We start from the raw sequence: 21,898 nt of genomic DNA on the forward strand, positions 1-21,898 counted from the left end.
CTAGCAGAACAGTTTTGTTCCATACAAGGGCCAGAGTTAGTTATCTTGGCTAAAAAATAAATGGTTTTGTAATTCAGACATGTGGGAATAAAATGCAGGTACCATGGAAAACAGCCAACTGATCTAAATCAGTCTAAAATATGTTTCATAGGTACCAAATTTCAGTACGATCATAATAGCTCCTGAATTCCTGTTACATATTGTAAACTGAAATACATATTTTTGTCTTTTCAGACATAACCTTAAGAATGCAGTCGGTTTCTCAGAAAGTTGGCGCTTGTTCCTCATGTTTGAAGAGACAACTAAATGGCTTCCTGGGATTAATGAAATGGAAAAGAAGAGTGGTTCCTGCTTGTGTCAGAACAATTTACAGTGAGACAGGGAAATGGGAAAAAAATTATGGGTTGGAGACAAGAAAAAGAGTTGAAAATTGGTGGCTCCCAAGAGTAAAGGATCAGTTCTGCAAAATTTCAGAAACTGATGTAAGCATTATGAGAAATTTCAAAAGTACATATTTGAGATTTTTCGTTCTTAGAATGAAATTAATTAAAAATTGCTTAGTGAAGTTGGCTTATGATGATGTATTACATTTCAGGAGAAAATACTTTGATATAATAGCAGATTATTAAAAACAGTTGATAAAATAGGTGGGAAAATAATAATAAAATTAATCTTGAGGAAAGACTCAATTGGGAAAGTATGAGGTTGTAAATTTAGAGTGTTTAAGTAATCGACTCTTTCTTTGTATATTATACCATGTTTAGGAATTAATTACTTAAAATATTAAAAGAAACATCTACGTTCATAACTTTTGTAAACAATTAATATTCCAAAGATCTTGTTCCCAATGGTTATGACAAATCTACTACACTACTCACTGGCTCATTAAGTTCTATGTTAAGGGAAGATGATTTTTTTAAGAATATTTTCTGGTTTACAGTGTCCCAGGAATAATGAGTGACTTGAAGAAAAAGAAGTTTTCCCATGCAATAAAAGATCTTGAAAACAATTGTAATCTTGGTCTCTGACTTTTTTTGCCTTCACAATTATGCTTAGTCACATAGGTATAAGGACATTTTTGTGCCACTTCATGTTTATTTGTTCTTTTCTAAAATGACATAACATCTTGTATACTGCTGCAGTGAAGTAGTCAGATTATTTCAAATTTTGCTATTTTTGGACAAAAGTGATAAGTAATACTTTATAAATTTGAATTGTTTGGTTCAGTATAGTAAATCCTGCCCATAATTTTTTTTTTTTGCATTATTAACATAAGAAAAATAAAGTAGGAACTTATGAAGCATGTATCAATGGTAAACAAAATGTGTTAGGAATAATTTATGTTTCACTTCAGTGGGTGTTAGTGCAATTGCAAATGCTTGAGTTAGTCACTCAGTGAGTTACGGCAGTTCAGCTGACAAAAAGCAGCTGACCCTGAGTGAGCTCTGATATTTTTGTAAATACAAAGTAAAACACTTACTTAGCTGTTAAGAGGATAATTTAATCTGTCCTGTTTTCATTTGCTGGTGGACAGACCTGGAGCACATAGATAGTCAGTGACAGGTGCTAGGGTAGGGAATGGTGATTTGTTAAGCTACTGTTATCTTAATATATCTTCAGTAAAAATTGATTTAAAACAATTTTCTAGTGTGATATAAATACCAATATAAATGGATGAGATGGCAGCAAAGTCTGGTAAAACATCTCCACCTACAGCCCCCAAGAGTTTGATCCTAGGAACTTTGTCAGTGCTTGTTTGCATAAATTCCAGCAGAACCCTGTGTCTCTTTGTGGCACTGTGTAGTTTATAATGTGTGCGTGTATTTATTCAAGTGAAATGTGAACTTACGTAGTTATAACTTTCTAAAAATTTCTTTCTAGAAATCAAGACCAAAATTTTATGTGCTTTCTATGTTCCCATATCCTTCTGGAAAGCTTCACATGGGCCATGTTCGTGTCTACACCATCAGTGATGCAGTAGCTCGGTTCCAGAAAATGAGAGGGATGCAGGTAAGAAAAGACTGGCAGTAGGACTGGGTGGCTTTTTTGATGTTTTAATATCACAATTGTTCGGGAAATTACTGTTTTCCAAAATCCATGAAGGCAAAGGCTTAGCTGGAATATATGCTACAAATTCATAAATAATGACCTGTCGAGCTTCAAATATTGAAATATGAGCATTTTTTTAAGAACAGATGGTGTTCAGAACTCAGGGTTGATAACAAATTCTTAGAAGCTCTCTCAAATGATCCACCTGATGCTGTAACAGCTACCTTAATGTATTGATATACGGGACAGTGTCGATGAGGCGTGTGGGTCACACTGTTTCTGTGACCCTACTGCCATCTAGGTGGGACCACGGGGGAGAAAAAAGCATAGCTGGCAAGAGAAAACTGAAACACTGCAGAAATCAACTCCCTTCACCTCTTCTGCTCCTGATGAAAGGCTGATGTCCTTTGTCAGACTGGGAGGGGCATCCTGCTCCTCAGTGCCAGCTTGGAGGGAAACCCTTTCTCATGACAGCTCTAAGTCAGGTGAGCAGGGGCACATCACACGTGCAAGGCAAGAATCTAGGATGACACTCAAAAAGGAATTCTCTCTAACAGATGGGAGAGAAGGAGCAGCTCAAGAATATAGGAGTCAGAACCTCGAAAGAGTACAAAGATGGTGACATGGAGAAATAACTTAGTTTTTGGTTGTGGTGCTAAGGGCCATTTCCTTGCTCCAAGCGCTGCAGAACTAGTGTTTCCTGGATTTATCGCCGTCCATGATAGGTATTGTCAAGGTACTGTCACTGAATTATTCAGTGTGCTGCCTTCCCAAACACTGTGTTTTATGCCAGTGATGAACGTACTGTGCACTGAATATGTGCTGTAGCTTTACAGAAATGCATTCTCCTGTTTTTAAAATTACAGGAAAAAGAAATAACTATATTAGTGTTTAAATGAGGAAAAAAAAACCTTGTCTGTTGTAATACTAATCTTTCTTAACTCGTCTGAATGGCCAGAATTTAGATCTCATTAAAAAAATTTGAGCCATCTGTGCTGTTGAAGGGACTTTTGATTCTTGCGTGGTGTTAAGACCCCTGGAGATGTTATTTCAGGACATAGCTCATCTCTCGTCAATAACAGTGGAGATATCCACTAAATATCTGTTCAGAGAGATGAAAAGATGCTTCCTCTTCTACCAGCTTAAATAAAGTGAAAATAATTTTCTACATCCAGTAGGGATGCCATGGGTGTTAGCTTTTGAATACAAGGGAAGTAAGCCTCTTTAGTAGAAACCGTTGGAGAAAATGAAAAGGTAACATAATTACAGTTAAATACAAGAGCCACTATGAACACAAGTTTTTATTTCCACAGTTGCCTGTTTTCTCTAGAGATGTTTTGAAAGTCTTCTGAAGTTTTTAAATCTTGCATTTCAGCTTATTTTTACATTCCATGTAAAAATGACTTTGAAGGATATTAGAGTGCATGTAGAACATGCTGAATTTCTGTAAATACGTATATCTTCTGTTGTGTTTACCACTTTGAACATGTATTTATGACTAAAGGTGGACAGCCAAAGGATTTAACCCTCATGTGTGATTAAGAGACATTAAAGATCTCTCAAATTATTTTCTGAGTATGTCAGACTAAGAGCTGTTGTGTTAGCAATGTACATCATTAACTTGCTGAGACTTACATTTACCTTAAAAAACCTTTTCTTCATTAGCTGTGCTCATTTCAGTAGGAGGTACAGGGAAGTGGGTATTGCGGTGCAGAGTTAATCACCAGTCATGTTGATATGGGGCACTACATGGATTGAGCTGGTGGGTGGTGAAGTCCTGTTTGCTTTACCTGAAGATCTGCCCAGTGAAGCGTTTGACTTGTTCCAGCACTCCTCAAGTGTCTGTGGGCACTGACTGCATGGGAAACAAACTCTGTCATGCACTTGGATGATTTGTAGAGTACATCTGTTGTCAGACAAGTTGTTTACATTGTAATTACTAAGATGAAGTTCGAAGTCTTTGCGTGGGAACTGCAAACCCTGTAGATTTCTTGGCATGAATGCAGTGAGCTAGTCTCTTTCGAATATGTGTTAAGGATAACATTTTTCTTGAAGTGCAATTAAAACAGTTTTTGTGTATTGTGAGTTCTAGTCACAAATCTTATTACAAACATATTTCTTTAAAAATGCTATGAAGAAGTAATTTCTATATTTTAAATTACAATTTTGTATCTGTTAGTAAACGAATGCAGAACTAAACTCTGAAGTTTCTGATTGTGTTTTCTCTGTAAATTTACATGCATAAAATGTACAAGTTTTGTAAGAAGTTGAGATTTCATTATCTGAGAGTGCTGTGGACAAATTATAGAGATATTCCTGGTGATTTTCACCATGGCAGATTTCCAGTCTGCTGTTGCTTGGGGAACAAGTGTTTACCATTGCTTTATCATGCTATCATTTTCATGTCTTTGATAAAGAGTTTATCTGTTTACTTCATCATGAAGACCCAAAGCTTACAGCAGCCTTTGGAGATAGTGCTGGCTTCTGCTGTCTGAACATGACGGAAACTATTGCCCAGCTGCCTTTTACCAAGTGTAGACATCCTTGGACATGTGCAGGCCTCCTCTCTGGACAAGATATGTTTGTTATTTGTTTTTCTTTCTCCTTGAAGCTTAGAGAAAATAGTCTGTACAGAGGAGCGATGCTTGGAAGAATGGTCACTCTAGTGAGCAGAACTGATCCCTTAGTTGCATAAGGTTTAGAGACTGCTGTCAGAAGCAATCAGGTCAGCATTTGAGAAAGTGGATGACTTTTTTCCTTTTCTTCTGCTCGTCTGTAGTGCTGGAGGGAGAAGTCCTATTTTCTGCTAGTTAGAGTCTGTGACCAACCCATCGACGAGCTACTCTTTGGTCTTCAAAATTGCTTTCTTCCTGATTTTGATTTGTTTTGAACAGTTGAACTGTTCCTTCATTCTTTGTGCCAACTTCTGACATGTTGTTAGTATATTTTCTTCTCCTCTTCCACCTCTCTTGTGTTTTTTGATGCTTTTCAGAACAACATGTTTAATCTCAGCCTTGTGTTTGATGTTGGCCAAGTAGAGCTAAGATGTAATGCCAGGTGCTGCGGGGAGACCATGGCATTTTAACTGGGGGTGCGCAAGATACATTCCAGCCAGAAGCAGCCGACCTATTGTTTAGACAAATGCATTTCACAAACCTTTCAAATCCCTTCACGGTAGAGAAGTAAAATAGACAATAAACTTGAAATCATTTTCTAAACCACTGTGCGTGTTAGATTCATCTCTATAGCAACGACATAAATAGATCTATCCTGGAGATTAATTTGAGGATATTTTTAATGTCTCTTTAAATTCAGGTTTCTGATTGAAACTCGAATTAGCATATTTCTTCAGCCCTTTAACTTCAGGAATGCTGTTGGTGGTTAAATTGAACTGTCTTTGGAATGTGATAAGTGAATACATGGTATGATATTTTTAATATACATGCTAGAATTGGGCAGAGGTGTGTGAGCAGATAACTCTTGCTAGTGCTGATGCTACAGGGAGAAAATGTCTGGAGGACCAGGCAGCCCTTCTGGGGAGCCTGCGACCAGCAGTGAAACTGTTCTTTGCACACCCCTTTGTTCCTGAGCGTGAAGAATGACATTGTGCCTTGCTTTTGGCTGCTGATCTGTATCCAGGAGATCTTCAGAAGCCAAATTTTGTGAAAATTAATCAAGAGTAGTTTTTTTAATCTTGCTTAATGTGCATCAGCTTGAGGTAGAAGAACGTGTTTGTTGGGAAGCAAATGTAGGGCATTTGTCTAAGCAAGCGGAGTTTAAATAAGAGAAAATATGTATTATACATGAAAAATTCTGGTTTATTTCACCATTTCTGTCCAGAGACAGATGGTCAGCAGTAGTAGTGGTCAAAAAGAGCTGAGCAGCAGAAACTAATATTTTAGTATGTCCTGAAAAAATTCTGTTGAGATTTGTGGTTTGTGTAGAGTTTGCCTTTCTTTTTCTCTTTTATACTGATAGCTGTGCTCACTCGAGGAGGAAAGGAGAGGTGTGTTTCAACCAGGCATTGACAAGTGTTTTAGGTTCCAAAGGAGATTTTCCATGTAACGCTTCTAATGGGAGCAAGTGGGGAGTTAGGAAATCTGGCTCTTCTGTTTTCTGACACCGTGATATGAGGAACAAGAGTCTGTCTGACTAGAGGGAAAATCTGTAACGCAGCATGGCGTTCTGATTTCTGTTAGATTTACACATAAAAAATGTGCTGTGCATGGACCCTCGCTGTGCTGGCTAGAATCCCAGCTGTCAGAGGTTAATACCTTTGGGTTTGTTGTTGCATCAGCTGAGTAGTGGTGTACAGCAGGGTTAGTTTCAGACCAGCATTTTTCAACAAGAATGCTGAGGAGTCACAGCTATTAAGCTGTTACCTTTACACTGAGTTGGTGCCTAGGGCACCTTTATAAACATGTCTATAAAATATTTTTTATGAAAGAATCCACTGAAGTCAGAGGATTGGAAGGTTTCAGCAAAGAAGAATAAAAAAATAATTCAAACCAGTGACAAAAGGAGGTCTTATGCTTTGGAAACGAACAGGTTTTTTGCATGGAGCTAGCTTATGAGATTGGTATTGCTGGGCTTGCTTTCTTATTGCTTGTTTGCTTATATGCCACCAAAGAACAACTTCTTTGTATTTTCAGCAGTAAAAATTTTTCTTTCTTACAACCTGTAAAATGTTACTCAATCATGTTTTGCTATTGTTAAGCTTGTGTAACTTTTAATCATAGTTCTTGAATTTATAGCACATTTGTAGGTGTAAGAGATGGGACTGGTTTTATCAGGTATCCAATATGTAACCGTGTTTAAACAACAGCATCTTCAGTACTGGCATTTCTTTCCCTGGTTATTAAACAGATTTTTTTGAATACACTGTGTTGCTAGATTATTTTTCTAAATAATTTGCATGTCAATAGAAAAGATTTTATTTCAACAGAAATTATCTATTATATTTTGTAGCAGACATTTTTTGCACACTTACTTGTTTGTGGTCATTAAATACAATTTGTCAGTCTGCAGTCTATGTTTACAGAAGATACTTCAGTAAAATTTGACTGAAACAGTTTTCCCGATCCTCTTCATTTTATCTGTTGGATTTAAGGTTATCATGGGGTATTTTTAATCTGTTTTTTCTTCAACAAAGGAAATAAAAAGTAGGCTATACATCAGGTACAGTTACAAAACCATTGGTTTAATCAGTTTTGTTTGCTTTCTTCTTCTCCTTTAGGATTAATATTTGATTCTCTTTAGCTGTAACATCAACTGCTAATTTTGACCACTGCCCAAATTTACAAAGGATTGCTTTTTGTCATTGTTAACCTGGTATTGAAATAGCAGTGAGGATTTGTTACAGGATGCTTTAAGCTCCCTCTAACATCACATTGTAGATAGCAAGTATGCTTCATATTCGTCTTTTAAAACAGACCTAGCCATAGCAGGCGTTTTGAAGATGTTTGATTCTGACAAAGCAAATGATGAAATGCAAACCACCGGTAATTATTTGGATGCAAGACATTGTTCATTATTTAGCGGCTTGTGTGTGTTGTTGATGTCATTCCAGAAAGTTCTGTGAGACTGTGTTTTTCATTTTTGCTTACAGGTGATAAATCCCATGGGGTGGGATGCGTTTGGTTTACCAGCAGAAAACGCTGCAGTTGAACATGGGCTTCACCCCGCGAGCTGGACACAGAGGTAGTTTTGAATGGATTTAAGTAATATGGCATTTCCACTTTGAATACCTGTGCTGTGGCCCCCACAAACCAACAAAACTGAGCAAAACCAGTGAAGGAGAAGAAAGATGGTACTGCAAGAACCAGGGTTATTTGCCAGTGTTTTGTGGAACTGTGCAGATGGTTTGGTTTTGTCTTGTGTACACAGCTATTGAAATTCAGGCAGAATACACTAGGGAATTTTAAAATTATTATTTAAGATGAGTATTCTGACATTGCCTTGCCTTTCACCAGTAATGAGATATAGTGTTTAGAGGTTAAGCAGTAATTTTGATTTCTCAGAACTTTATAAGCACCTGATTTTAAATATGTTCACATGCTAGAAATATTAATTTTTTAATTTTTTTTAATTTTGCAGTAATATTCAACACATGAGGGACCAGTTTGATGCACTGGGTCTATCTTTTACATGGGAAAGGGTAAGATTTTCTTTAAGGGATGCTGCTTAATTTTATTGTATGATGAAACACTGAAAAACATAGAATTTTACTTTTTTTTTCACTGGTCTTTGAAAGTGACCAGTATAAGTTGTTAAAGTGTAAAATTACACTTTTTTAAAGTGGGAAATTGAGCTTCTCTCAAGCCTCTTATCAAACTTCTCTCACTTTTGACATACGAACATAATCTGATAAGCTCAGGGTTTAAGAGAGAGCTTTTAAGTGCCTCAAGTAATAAATGTTAGACTTTTAAGTCACTTTGAAAATAGTGTGATCTGAGGGAGAGATTTTTTAAAAATAATAACCAAGAGAGAGAACATTTCTATTCTGAATGTTTGTCAGATGCGGAGACTAAAAAGATGCAGTTTGAGGATGGAAGAAATGTCTCTGAGACATTAAAACCACCTGGAACATTAAAAAAAATTGTGGTTATGTTTTGTTTTTAAGATAACCATTATTTAGGAATTCCTGGTGATCAGATTGCTCAAAAATACCATCCCAGACAGCATAGCAGCCTGCTGCCACTTCTTTTAAACATGATTTCCAGGGGATTTAGGCAATATAATTTCCAAAGATTCATATCATTACCAACAAGGGATGGAGAGCGTATGATTTTTCCTTTCTTTTGCTTGGGAGTGCTGTCAGGCTGAATGCATATCCCCAGGAAGCCATCACTGCTGTATTATCCATCTGTAACTTTCTTCTGGAAGGTAGCTCATACTGCCAACATTTTTTAGTCTTTTCAATTCATGCTTGCCAAGCGACATCATTTTTTGCATAAGAGTAATGTTCCCCTTCTGCTCTGTACGTTAAAAAAGATGAAATCTTTGGTAGATTTTCTCCGTGCAGATCTTTTTCTGTGTAGTTTGGAAGTCGTCATTCTTGTGCACTGCCTGAGCATGCATGAAGCTGGAACAGTAGACAGAGCATTACCTAATTTTCTTTTTATGCACGTACCACTGATAATCAGTCACCCTACTTGTATTTAAATAAAAAAGGAAACTGTTCGTACAAGGCTACTTTTTTGCAGGAAAGATATTGGTGCTCTAAAAGGTAGGCACTGCATGACAATTCTGTTTGTAGCTAACAAAGCATGAAGCTGAGGGCCTTTGAAATACAGAATTTCAAATGAGTTTAGAAATGTAGTTTGGTCTAGCTCTAAACCTCTGAAAATCAAACAATTATACTTCCAGATGAGGTGGTGCATGCCCTTTAATACCAAAATAGGCAAATAGTAGAGACTGTTTAATGTTTCCAGATAGATTTTGAAAAAATCTGCTCAGACTTTTTCTCCTTATCACCTTTTTAATAAGTTTCAAGTGCAACATGACTGCCTTCAGGATAGCATAAGACTGTGCTAGAAATAAAGTTATTGGTAATAAACTAGGAAATTACTTCTCTCTAGGCTGGTTATGTTTTTCACAAAGCCTGGTGGATCTTACAAAAAATACTTATGTGAAGCCTGTGAATGTTACTTTTATTTAAAAGAAAATAGCCTTAATAGTAGCTTGAAGATGTAACCTGCTTCTAAAAAAACAACCAACCAAATACCAGTTTTAGGTTTAGAGCTACATAACAGAAAGTTGTAAAAATGGAACAGATTTAGAGTAAATCATGAATTATAAAGCAAGGCATTTGAAAATAAGTTTTTCTTTTATTAATGACCAAAATGTTCCATCCAGGTTGGGTTTCTTTTGGGGTTTTTTTGGGTTTTTGGGGTTTTTTCTTATATTTACTGAAGTGCTTTATGACATGGGGTTCTGTATGTATGCTGTTATGTTAGTGCTCAGCTCACACACGAGAAGCAGAAAGTGACGGGTTTTGGCAGGGTGGAAGGGCTCCATTGCGCTATTTTGCAAACCCTTTTCTAAATCCTTTTCTGTATTTTGGAGTTAAGTCAGTTCTGTTAATGCACTGCAAATCTCTGCCATGCTCATAAAATATAAATAGAAGCATTAACGTTCACCTTAATTTAAGCATGATAGCAGCCTAATGGAAACTTTTTACCAGGCATTATTTATTTAATCAAGATCAGTAACTGACGTACATGGAAAATTGTTTTTCACCGTAAGTCTTAATGTGCTAATCGGTAGGAAAAAAAACCAAAACACATTTTGAGATTGGCAAGAGGTTGCTGGCTTGTCATCAGCAGCTCATTTCACTTGGTAATGATGTAATTTCTCTTTCTTCGTTAACTTCAAATGTGACTTCAAACCTTCATGGTTATATAGTTAAATGGTGAGCTTGGGTGATCTTTTTGTAGCTCAATGACCACACAACAAATTTTCTTCAGTCATAACAGCCTGCTGCATTTCTTTCTAAAAAAAAAAAAAGTTAATTCACAACTTGTCCGAGAGCATGGACATGAGGATCTATTCCCAGGAGTTCATTTGTACCGTGTCCTGAACATGCTTGTTCAGATGGAGAAATGTCGGCTCTTTGTGTTTTGGTTAACACACAGCTGCTGCTCAGGACCAAAAGGACAAGTCTCAGTCCATTTCACTGTTTTTGTTTGATAACTCACTTCAGTTGTCTTGCCTGTTTGCCTGTTGCTCACGTAATCTGGAATTGTACCCAAAGGGATTGTCTCCGATATTACAGCAACAAAACTCTGTAGTGGCATCACACTGGCAGAACTCCACTCTGTGGAGAAGCAGGGGAAGAAAAAATTATTAAATGGATAGCATTTAGTTGGAGAGATGGAAATCAGCCTTTTATCAAGTGTTTTTTTCAGTGTGCAGGGACTTAATCAAGCAACTGCTTTTCACAACTGTATCTTTGCACGCTGTGCTGAAAACTTGCCATTAAATGTCTCTTGCTGGTCTTGAAAGCCTCTTATGTGCACTTTTGAGGCTTATCTATTCCAGGGTCATGTTAGTTGTTCAAAGCAACGTTTCAGCTCTACAATATAAAGTTGCAGAAAAACAGTAAAATCTTTATGCTAGTGTGTTTCAGATGTCATTGGAGTAGCGGAGGATATTGCTTCTGCCATGCATAGTGGGAATTAGGTGACAGGAAAGCCTGGGGAAAAGACATTTCACATTTGGATCTATTTCAGGTCGTTGATGACTATTTACAAACAGAACAGATTTTATGAGTGGCTTGTTGCCAACCCTGTAACTCTAAAATAAAGAGAATATCTTGTTGATTTGAAGTTCAGCCTAAGGAGTCATCTTCCACTCCACTAAGTACACATGTCAAAGTTTGTAGAAATGTTTCGGTTTTAAACAAGTGCAAGTTAAACAGGAAAGCTGGTGAAAATGTGATCTGTTTATTGTTACGTATTTATGATGTAATTAGAGCTTAAATACTGAGTGACACAGTTGTTTTCACTTTGTCCAAACGTTAAAATGTGTGGGTGAAAGTGTCTGTGTATCCATTGTGCCTGTAAAACACTGCATAAAGAAAGCTGGGAGTCTGTAATCATGTAACCCGGCAGTCGTCTTTACATATTGAGATGGTGATTTGAAAAGCAGTTTGGTTTTTTTAAGAAATAACACTTAAAATATAGACCTTGTAAGCAGGTGATAAGTTGGTTTTAATTATTAGAGTTAACTAAAAACTTGTAAAATGTTTGCAGGTTTAAAAAAAGCCATCCACTGTATTGTTACCTGCTGTTCTCTTCTCTCCTTTTCCTTTTTCTTACGTTGTCTTTTTTTCTGTCTTTGTTTCCTTCTTAACAGTCCCTTTTACTTTTGACTTCTTTCACAAATTTTTTTTAATTTTATGTTATACACTCCTGAGTTAATTACTGACATTAAAAAACTAAGAAAATGTTAAGAATAGCTTCAGGAATTTTTCTTTATTTCTGCAGGAAGTAACCACTTGTTTACCAGACTACTACAAATGGACACAGTATCTCTTTCTTAAGCTTTTTGAAGCTGGGATGGTGTATCAAAAAGAGGTAGGGACAGTAAGATAATAAGGTAGCAACTATGTTGCTTGTTTATTTCTGTGATTCTATTATTCTTATTTTATGGCTTTAATATAGAATTATCTAGATCTTAACTTCCCTCTCATGAAAACCTGTAAGATAATGTGATTGTGAGGAGTCTCTTCAGCAGTGAGATTATTTAGCTGTATAACAGCACTGTGATGCTGTCTCAGAACTGATAGGATTGTGTAGCATAATTGGAGAGTCTGCGCCTAACTGGCCAATTCCTGGACCCTGCTTATGATCGCTAAAATATTACAGGAATATTAGGTGTTGTAAGACTATGACAGCTGTTTATCTGTTAGCAGTGCATTAAGAAATTTTTGACCTTATAATATTTTGTATATAACACATATCAGGCTATCTGGAAACGGAAGGGTTCACTGAACTTCTTAAGCAGGAGGTGAAACAAGGATGTTAAGTGAGCATCCCAAAGAACTTTCTGTATAGCCAAGGCAATGCAGTTCCAAAATACCGGAACAGCTGTGCCTCAACAAAGCTGCGTTTTAATTAATGTTTCTAACTTAAAATGGAAACTAAGATTTCTTAAATATGCTTTGACGTTTCATTTGTATTCTATAGTAACCAGGAAACGCCACAAGATATAGTTAGGGATGTATTCTAATTATTCTCTGAACACAGAGAAAGAGGTTGATGGTGAAAGGTAGCATTTGCAACATCCGGCTGTTACTGAGCTAATTCTTCTGTTTCCATAGGCAAGATTTATTTAGAGATCTTAAATAACCAGCAAAAAGACTGAATACTTGATATGTCCTAACATGCTGGGTTTGTTTTTCTTTTCCTTTTTTTTCCGTAATTATTTTCTGTGTTTGTAATTAAAAAAAGTAAAGCTCTAGCTTTGCCATAATAAACTTATTTTTATCTGTAAATTTGTTTTCTTGACATCATCATCCCAGGCGAATCTGAAAAGCACAAGGCTTGCTGCTTCGTTAGAAGCAGTGATGATATTCAAAACAAATTTTGCCTGCAGGCTCCTAGCACTGTGGTGTCCTGGAGATGTTTGGGTACCCAGGATTGGACCTGCTTAAGAGCCAACGGTCAGTTTGAGGACTTAAATCAGCATCTGTCGACCTGTAGGGGATGTAATCTCTGGTGGATGTAAACCAGTTGCATTTTGAGTCTCTTCAGTCAGTCATATATGCTTAAAGCAGACATTTATCCCATGTCATCAGTCTACGTGTGATACGTGTTAGGCAGTATTTCTTCACAGCTTGAAGTCTCCTGTCTTACCATTTCATTTTGGGTAGAAGGAGATAATTCGTAGCCGTACTGTGGCGGTAAGAATTGTAAATGAAGAGCGTGAGTCTAGATAACGCTCTGTGCCAGGAGTGTGTGTCTGTCCAGAAATTACCCTGGTAGAGAGACACAGACTTGGTGTGTCTGGGAGCTGGAATTAGTGAGAATTAACAATGTCTGTTATTTTTTTCTTCCTGCAACTTTTTTAGGCCTTGGTTAATTGGGATCCGGTGGATCAGACTGTTCTGGCTAATGAACAGGTGGATGACAATGGCTGCTCATGGCGTTCAGGAGCAAAAGTGGAACAGAAATACCTCAAACAGTGGTTCATCAAAACTACTGCTTATGCAAAGGTATGAGAATACAGTTCTTGGAAATTACGGTAGCACTTAAAAAGGCGACTTTTTATCCAGAAATATTCATCAAGCTGACTGTGGTCTTTTATAGATGTGTGTTTGTGTAATATATAGTTATATAATAACATATGTGACCTATCCCTGTGTATGTGTGTATATAAAAATGATCATCCCTGAAGTCTTTCTGTTCACGTCTTTAGGAATTCTAAGTAATTGGTGTGGGATTAAGTTTTGAAGAAATCCAAAAGCATAAATTAGAGGCGAATGAATTAATTCTATGTTCACACATTGTCGTCCCATATTTACCATCAAGTGCTTTTCTTTTCAGCACACATTTCAGCACAGTTTCAACTGTGCAATCTTTTAAACTAGAAACTTGTTCACCTAGTCAACCTGCTGGATTTAGGGCGCGATATAAGCAATGGAGTACAGCCTGTCACCTCACATTCATTTCCTCATATGTCTGAACCATAGTTCTTCATGATTAACTGCTCTTTATTAAAGGGCCTCTGGACCTTCTGTTATACTTTACTTCATACTCTATGTGATTATCTGTAATTTAAAAAACATTTTCAAGTTATTTAAACATTCTTTTTTGTTATGAGCTCAAATTGTGATTGTGATGGCACAGCATAGCTTCCACACCTGGGAATTCTTCAGCAAAATTTTTGGCTTTATGCTCTCTGAGATTAAAGTATCGACGTCCTCTTTTGTCTGGGTGGAACTTGTGTATCCACAGGACCCCCCCATCTTTCCCCCAAAGATGTCACCTCAGGAGACAACCATATCCCCTCTCTACATGAAGGGCACAAGTGCAAACAACCCCTTGTTCTTGAACATCTTGGTGGCATCATGAATGAGAGCTGCTTCTGCTTTTCATTTGGGAAGAACATTTATATGAACCTCTACAAAACCTGTAAGCATTGCTGCAGAGGACAGCTGAGCACTCTACAGATGTCTGTAAAGGTTTCCCAGAATTTTGTTCCATGCATGGTTGGTGTTCTGTAGGGTCAATGCAAGCTGATACAACCAGGTCAATGAATGGTGCCACGTTGCTTCCAGTTCAAGTGCTTTGGCAGGCGTTGACTTCATGTGCTCCCACCTCTTGTACAGTGACAGATGCTACCAAGTCTCAGCAGGTGGTTTGGATTTTCGGTTTTACTCACCCTCCACTGACTTCCAGTCTTGTTGCTGTGGTTCTGGCACACTTTGAACAGTCTCACTCTGCTTCTTTTGGCAAGGGCTTTAGATACTTGGATGTAAAGGGGGAAAATTTATTTTTTTTCCCAAAACCTTCAGATAAGACTAGCGGATTGCCAGGCTCTGCTATTCTAACTTCAATATCTGATATTAGATGGACTTCATACTTTGGAATAAATTACCTCTTTTGGTACTTAATTTTTTCTTTCGAGTTGTAGGAGGCTAGCTAACATAGCATGCTGTGTTGCATTTTCTGAAGAAGTCTGTTTTGGCCATACAGCTCTGAATAGCTCATAAACTGCAAGCTGCAATTAAGACTGTCCATCGAAGGAAGACTGTCTCTGAGCTAACGCTGGACAAGTTCTTCGGTCTCGTAGAGACTCTGTGCCCACACTGACATCACCAAGAAGCTTCCCAATAGCATTTTGACAGAAGCCAAATGACAGATCTGAAATGCTACAGTTTTGGCTCTTTCTGAATATCTTGGCTAATTATCCTCAAACCTCAACGTTGCACACATTTCTTCATCACTTACAGTAGTCATCCCAGCACTTCTCAAGGAGCGGGTAAGAGCTTGAAGTGAGTTGTGTGGCTAAATTTGTGTTATCCACTGAAGTTTCACCACTTTTTATTTTGAAATTAGAAAATGGGAGGCACAAAGAGGTTTTCTGATAGTAATTTATTCCTTGCACCTTTTGGGAAAGATTTGTATTTTTTTCCCGCTTGGGCTACTTTTAGACTTAGAGGGTTAGTATCCTTTAAGTGTGTTCTTCTTCTCCCACTCTTCTTTCTCCAGTGAGACCTTAGTCTGGTTTTGGTATCTCACGGAAAAGCCATTTGGTTCTTGTCACCTTTTGCTTGCACCTTCCATGGTGACTATTATTTCTTCTGCAAAGTTTACAGAAACTCCAGACCAAATGTCCAAAAGCTCCACATTCCTTGCCCTTTTTCTGCAACAAGACTCTCTGCAAATCTGTTCCCTATTCCTTCCAGAAGTTATCCCTGATTTTTCTTTAAGTTGACATAGGGGAAAAGCATGTTGAAAAAAAAATATATTTCTGCGAAGCAACTCCTTTCCTGTGTGGCTTAGAGGAAAATGTAAGTCTCTGTTTCAGAGCCACATTTCATACACAAGGTTCCATTTAAAATACATTCCATGAATCTGCTATCCCTTAATTCTTCATGTAAATTACCAGCTAGCAATAATGGCTGAATATGTATGCATACAACTTGTTTTCTACTTGGAGCATCCACAAATTATTTGTTGTAACTTTTCAACCTATTTATACTGCATGTTGATGATCTTTCTAGTCATCTGTGTTCCTCTTCCACCCGTTTATCATTTTATGTTTTCTCCTGTATCTCACAACTTTAATAAAAATAAATACTAGGAAGGGTAACCTTCATCTGCAATGCTTAAGTTACTAGTTGAATGGCAACAGGGAGTTATGTGATCAGCATAGTGTGTGTTTCATTCCTACACACATTATTGTTTACATTTCTGTTGTGTTCAGAAGAACCATCTTCCGTGGGTTTGCTTTGATTTCTTTATTGTTACTGCCCCAGCTCATAGTCCTTTCTTGAAATAAAAAATGCAGACAAACCAAGAAGTGCTTGCTCACATGGCAGTTTACCCTTGGCAAAGAGTTTTTTTCAAAGGGCAAAAATATTGACCATGCTTTAAACACTTGAAAGCATTTTGGTTATGTAAAGTAATAAAGTCATCATGACCGATTTTTTTTAACTGTGAAGTACGTATGAAATGGTCTAGCAGCTTCTAGGGATTTTAAAGAACATTTTAATTGTAATTTTTCTTTTGACAGATTTCTTTGCTAAAACTGTGATACCTTAACTGGTGGCATTATTATTCAAGTTGTTGTCTGTGTATTTAAGATGTTTAAGCTAAAAAATTTAGTTGCTACGGTTACCCAGCTGAATCTGTAGGCAGATTCATTGGAAATATCTATCTGCAAATGTTAGTATTTTCTGTCTGTACCTCTAAATTGCTCTTACGGTTTTTATGCACAGTCAATTGAGTCCTCAAATGAGAATCTGTAAGGTTAGTCTTTGCATAGTCCCTGTTCTTCCTAAATTAATTTTATACAATACTTTTTTTGTATTTTGTTTTTCAAAAATCACCCAAATAACCAAAAAACCCCTCTTTTTTTGAACAAAATAAAATGGAAGAAACTTTGCACCTTCACCTATCACCTTAAATCATCTCCCTTTTTTGCACAGTGTGTGTGTATATATATATATCTGTTTAATTTAAATAATGGGGAAAGTGACAGGGCCTACAGAATTCTGCCACTCTCATTTACAGTTGCCATACAGACAAGTAGTACCCTTTTAAAAAATTTTTTGTAGTTCACTTTTTTCTGTGTTGTTGCTCCTTTTTAATATATGTTTTCAGTATACTTCACACATGGGAAATAACAGTCAGGAGTGACCTACGACAGCGCAGCAGAAACCACTGAAGGTGGAAAAAAACCCAAAATGAAATACCAGCAGAGGCTTTGCTGCACAATCACAGCTGGAAATGTGCATTAGAGCACAAAATAAAACAGTGGGCAACCTAACTTTAATTTCCTCTACTTTAGTTAATGTATTAAGTTGTATTAAATGATTTTGTGTAATCTTTAGTTTATATTTGGTTACTCTTTTGGGAGCTTGATCAAATAAAATGAAGAATTTCTTTTTAATCCAAACATCTTGAATATTTCTTTGACTCTTCCTCTGAAGCAAAGCTTTCCATTTTAATATTTTAATTTAGTGGAAGACAATTTTATTTTGCTAATGAATTGAATGCTTTTGAAATGAAGCCTCTTGCTGATCTTTTTATTTTAGTCTTGTTAGGTTGCAAATTTGTCAAACTTCATTAATATGTCTGTTGAAAAAATAGTAAATGTTTGGCTTTATAGCTTTTATTTAGATGTTTAGCTTTATTTCATTTACTGTCATGGAGGAGTTGAAATCCCTTCACTAAGTATGAAATTAGTGGCAGGCTTTGGTCATACTAAAAATTTTAGTTGCCGAAGTCAGAGACTGAATTTTTTTAGGTTCTCAGCAGAATCCTCCCTCTTTGAACTACAAGCAGGAGTGGGACTTTTGGAGTTGAGATACTCTTGGTAAATTATAAAGCACTTCTGTTCTTTGATTTTATGTACTTTTTTCTGTCTGAAGATTGCTAAACTGAAGTTCTGTTTCTCTATGAATCTTCAACAGACTAAACAGCTAGATATGTGAGATCAGTTTTCCACTTTCAGATGCTTTACTTCTAGTTTCAGACTAGTTTCATAATATGAAATATGAAAAATAGGCAGCGGGAAACTCTATTTTACGATTTTAAGTCAGAGCTTGAAAGCGTTAGGACATGGAGATGGCAGTCAGACAAAAGACATTTACAAGCTATTGTCTAGAACAACTGATTTAAATGAGGCTTCATCCCTGCCAGCACATCTCCTATGTGTCAGCAGTCTTGCTCAACTCATGAGGTCACTTGCGTTTCCCACAATTTATACCCATTGGGAACACTTTCTGTGTTGGTTTTCATCCGAGGGTTTTGTTCTGTGTTTCAGGTTCACTCCATTCAAAAGGAAGGCCTCTTTTAATAATAACAGGATCTCTGGAGGCATCACACCTCTGGCTTGCCCCGTGTTAATTTTCTTCTCAAAGAGATTAATTTGGGGTGGCAGCAGCAGTATCAAACCACCTCTTCTTCTGTTTTTACTAGCACCTTTTAATTTTGCTGGTAGTTATAATGAAAGCCATACTCTTAATTTTTATGCTTACAAAAGCTGAATGTTCTAATTCTTTCCGTTCTTGCATCAGGCAATGTTTGATGCTTTATCCGACCTCCCCGAGTGGTACGGTATAAAAGAAATGCAAGCCAATTGGATCGGTGACTGTGTCGGATGCTATCTTGACTTCCTGCTAAAGGTGAGTCAGAAATTTCAGTGCTGTTGTCTTGGTTGGGCTAATTGCAACCCCTGACATTCGTGGTGGGAATGGATTTTCAGATCTGAAAAATGACTTCTTATTTTAAAATACTGAACTTTTGGAAACCTCAGATTGAGACAGTTTAAACTTTCTTACTACCTCTGAATTGCACACTGCTAGAAGGTGTGTTTTTGTATTTAAGTTGTTTTTGTCAATTGTTTCTGAAAATGTGTATCAACTCGCCACAAGAAGGACATTGAGGTGCTGGAGCAGGTCCAGAGAAGGGCAATGAAGCTGGGGAAGGGTCTGGAGCACAGGTCTTATGAGGAGCGGCTGAGGGAGCTGGGGTTGGTTAGTCTAGAGAAGAGGAGGCTGAGGGGAGACCTTATCACTCTCTACAACTGCCTGAAAGGAGGGTGTAGTGAGGTGGGTGCTGGCCTCTTCTCTAAAGTAACAAGTGGTAGGACAAGAGGAAATGGCCTCAAGTTGCACCAGGGGAGGTTTAGGCCGGATATTAGAAAAAATTTCTTCACTGAAAGAGTGATCAGGCATTGGAACAGGCTGCCCAGGGAAGTGGTGGAGTCACCATCCCTGGAGGTGTTCAAGAAACGTGTAGATGTGGTGCTTAGGGACATGGTTTAGTGAGTTAGGTGGTATGGGTTGGACTTGATGATCCTTGAGGTCTTTTCCAACCTTAATGATTCTATGAATTCCTGTTGCAGAAACATCTCCTTCTAAGACCCCCATGTGCTCCACAGTTAATTGACCTAAAATACTCAGCCTGTTGATAGTTCTGGGAGATAATTCTTAAGCAGTCTTCTGGGTTTCTTGATTTAATTCTATGTCCAGTTACTTTCATGTTATGCCACCTTTTACTGTTTCATTCCTGTACATAAGTTATAGCATCAACTTCATCAGGGAAGTGTGGTGGAAAGCCTGGTAGATGAGAAAATCTTAAATTCTCTTTAGATTTCAGAGGGAACATCTCATTTCCATTTTTGGGAAATAGGGCATGCATATTAAAAGGGAATAGAAAGATTCCAGGTTACTGAACCAGGGATTGAATCTAGCTCAGTAGCACAATGTCATATTACATATGATTTTAGAATAAAAATATTTTATATATATTTGGATAAACTGAGGTAAGATTGTAAAGCAACTTTCTCAAGACCTTAAAGTAAATTTTGTCAAGATTTGATTCTGGAAACTCCCTATAGTAGGAATGCATCTGACTCTGATATTCAGAATTGTGTATTCCTGCAGGGTGATGTGTATTTGTTAGCTGCATAAAAAGAAAAAGGAATCTAAAACCACTGCACTTCCAATGGAGGAAAAAAAATAAATTCCTTGGGGATATTTTCTGCTCTTTTTCAGGTTAATGATGAAGTAACAGAAGAGAAGCTAGCAGCTTACACCTATACGCCTGAAGCCGTTTATGGAGCTTCCCATTTATACATCTTACCGACGCACAGACTGCTGCATGGGAGTAGCAGTCTGAAGGAAGCCTTTCAGAGGGAGTTCATCCCAGGGAAAGGTGATATTTGCTCATCTGTAGAAGTGTAACAATTTTAGAGAATGATCTTTAGAGAATGGGTGTCACGCTGAGCATGAGCTGTCCCTGTTAAGAGGGAACAGGTTTTTTATTCTTTGCAGATGTCAAACAGGATCACATCAGCCTGTCCTGGCTTCAGACACAGTCACAGCAGCTACAGTAGAATTCTTCCTTCTATAATGGCTGTAAAACTTCATAGTGTCTAAAAGCAACAGAGCAGATTCTTTAATTTGTGTTGATTGGTTTCCTGAAGGCTCCTGCCACCAATTCTGTCTTTATTTAACATCCCTGGCCTACTATTTTTCTTGTTGTTTGGAAAACCTGAGAATTATAAGAGTAAATACAAAGTATACTGGGTATTTTTTTTTTCTTTCCACTTCAGGCTGGTGGTGTTCAGTATTTACAACATATGGCTTCATTGTCTCTCTAACATCAAATATGAGCAGCAGTGAAGCAGGAATCTTGTGGGAAATTGGTTGAACAGAACCTGCTTTATTTTTGAATGCTTTATTTCTATAACCTTAATATAGTTCACTTGCTAGCAGAAAAAAAATGGAGCCTGAATGTGTTGAGTATGTAGAGCCCTTGACCCAGTGCTGAGTAAAGCTTGGATAATTTATGTTAAGGAACTCACTATTTATTTATTATAGTCCAAATCTTACTCTGTTTTTATTCAGGTCTTTATTATGTTTTCTAACAATGAAATTTATCAGACTTACTGAAGATTTTAATTCATCTGCACTTTTTAGAAATGTGATTAGGCTTTTCATTTTCTTTGTTATTTAAACAAAATTCTAATTTAAATTTCATGCATGTTTAAGATAAACAGTTTTAAAAGTAAGTGAAGTTCTTAGCATATTTTCTGTCATATTTTACTTACTGTGATCATTACATTTGTTTTCAGATTCGCTTACTTCAGTGACAGCTGTGAATTTGCTTACCAGTCAGGAGATTCCTGTAGTCATCTCAGCAAAAAACAATTTTGAGAATTTTATTGATGCTAAAATAGGTACGTGACATTTAACGTATCAGTGAAATAGTATGGTTTTCGAATGCTGTGCTGGAGCACCAGATACTGTTGAGGCAAAAATACTTCTTTCCTGCCCTGGAGCTGCTACTTGCTTTTCTACACCACTGCCAGCGTTGGCTGTTCCTGCACCACAACTGGACTGAATCAAGCCAGCTGACACTGCAGAAATGTCTGGGATGACTGTCACAAGGTTGATGGAAATTATCCACTTGGGGTGTATACCTTGCTTGCAACATGCCTGCATCTTACTCTTTAGGAATAGATCTGTTTTGGAGAACCAGAACCTTCGCTCATGTAAGAGAGACCAAATAATTGAGATACCTCATCTTATTTTTCATTAAAAGCTTCCAGCTTGCTCACAGCCACATACCTTGGCCTGATGGCTGTTGGAAACACCCCCGCTCTT

General features: G+C 37.2%; 1 protein-coding gene across 1 annotated transcript in view; it reads left to right on the plus strand.

Annotated features, from left to right (window-relative positions):
* The first annotated feature begins 248 nt into the window (after positions 1-248).
* LARS2 (leucyl-tRNA synthetase 2, mitochondrial) overlaps positions 249-21,898 on the plus strand; it is a 44,665-nt gene continuing 23,015 nt past the window's right edge. Inside the window, exons 1-9 of the mRNA XM_010072401.1 lie at positions 249-482; positions 1,882-2,010; positions 7,658-7,749; positions 8,146-8,206; positions 12,039-12,128; positions 13,625-13,768; positions 18,803-18,910; positions 20,285-20,444; positions 21,367-21,471. Coding sequence (XP_010070703.1) covers positions 249-482; positions 1,882-2,010; positions 7,658-7,749; positions 8,146-8,206; positions 12,039-12,128; positions 13,625-13,768; positions 18,803-18,910; positions 20,285-20,444; positions 21,367-21,471 — 1,123 coding nt within the window. The remainder of the gene's footprint in view (positions 483-1,881; positions 2,011-7,657; positions 7,750-8,145; positions 8,207-12,038; positions 12,129-13,624; positions 13,769-18,802; positions 18,911-20,284; positions 20,445-21,366; positions 21,472-21,898) is intronic.

This window comes from Pterocles gutturalis, unplaced genomic scaffold (genome assembly GCF_000699245.1).
Source record: "Pterocles gutturalis isolate BGI_N339 unplaced genomic scaffold, ASM69924v1 scaffold8102, whole genome shotgun sequence".
Lineage (NCBI taxonomy): Eukaryota > Metazoa > Chordata > Aves > Pterocliformes > Pteroclidae > Pterocles > Pterocles gutturalis.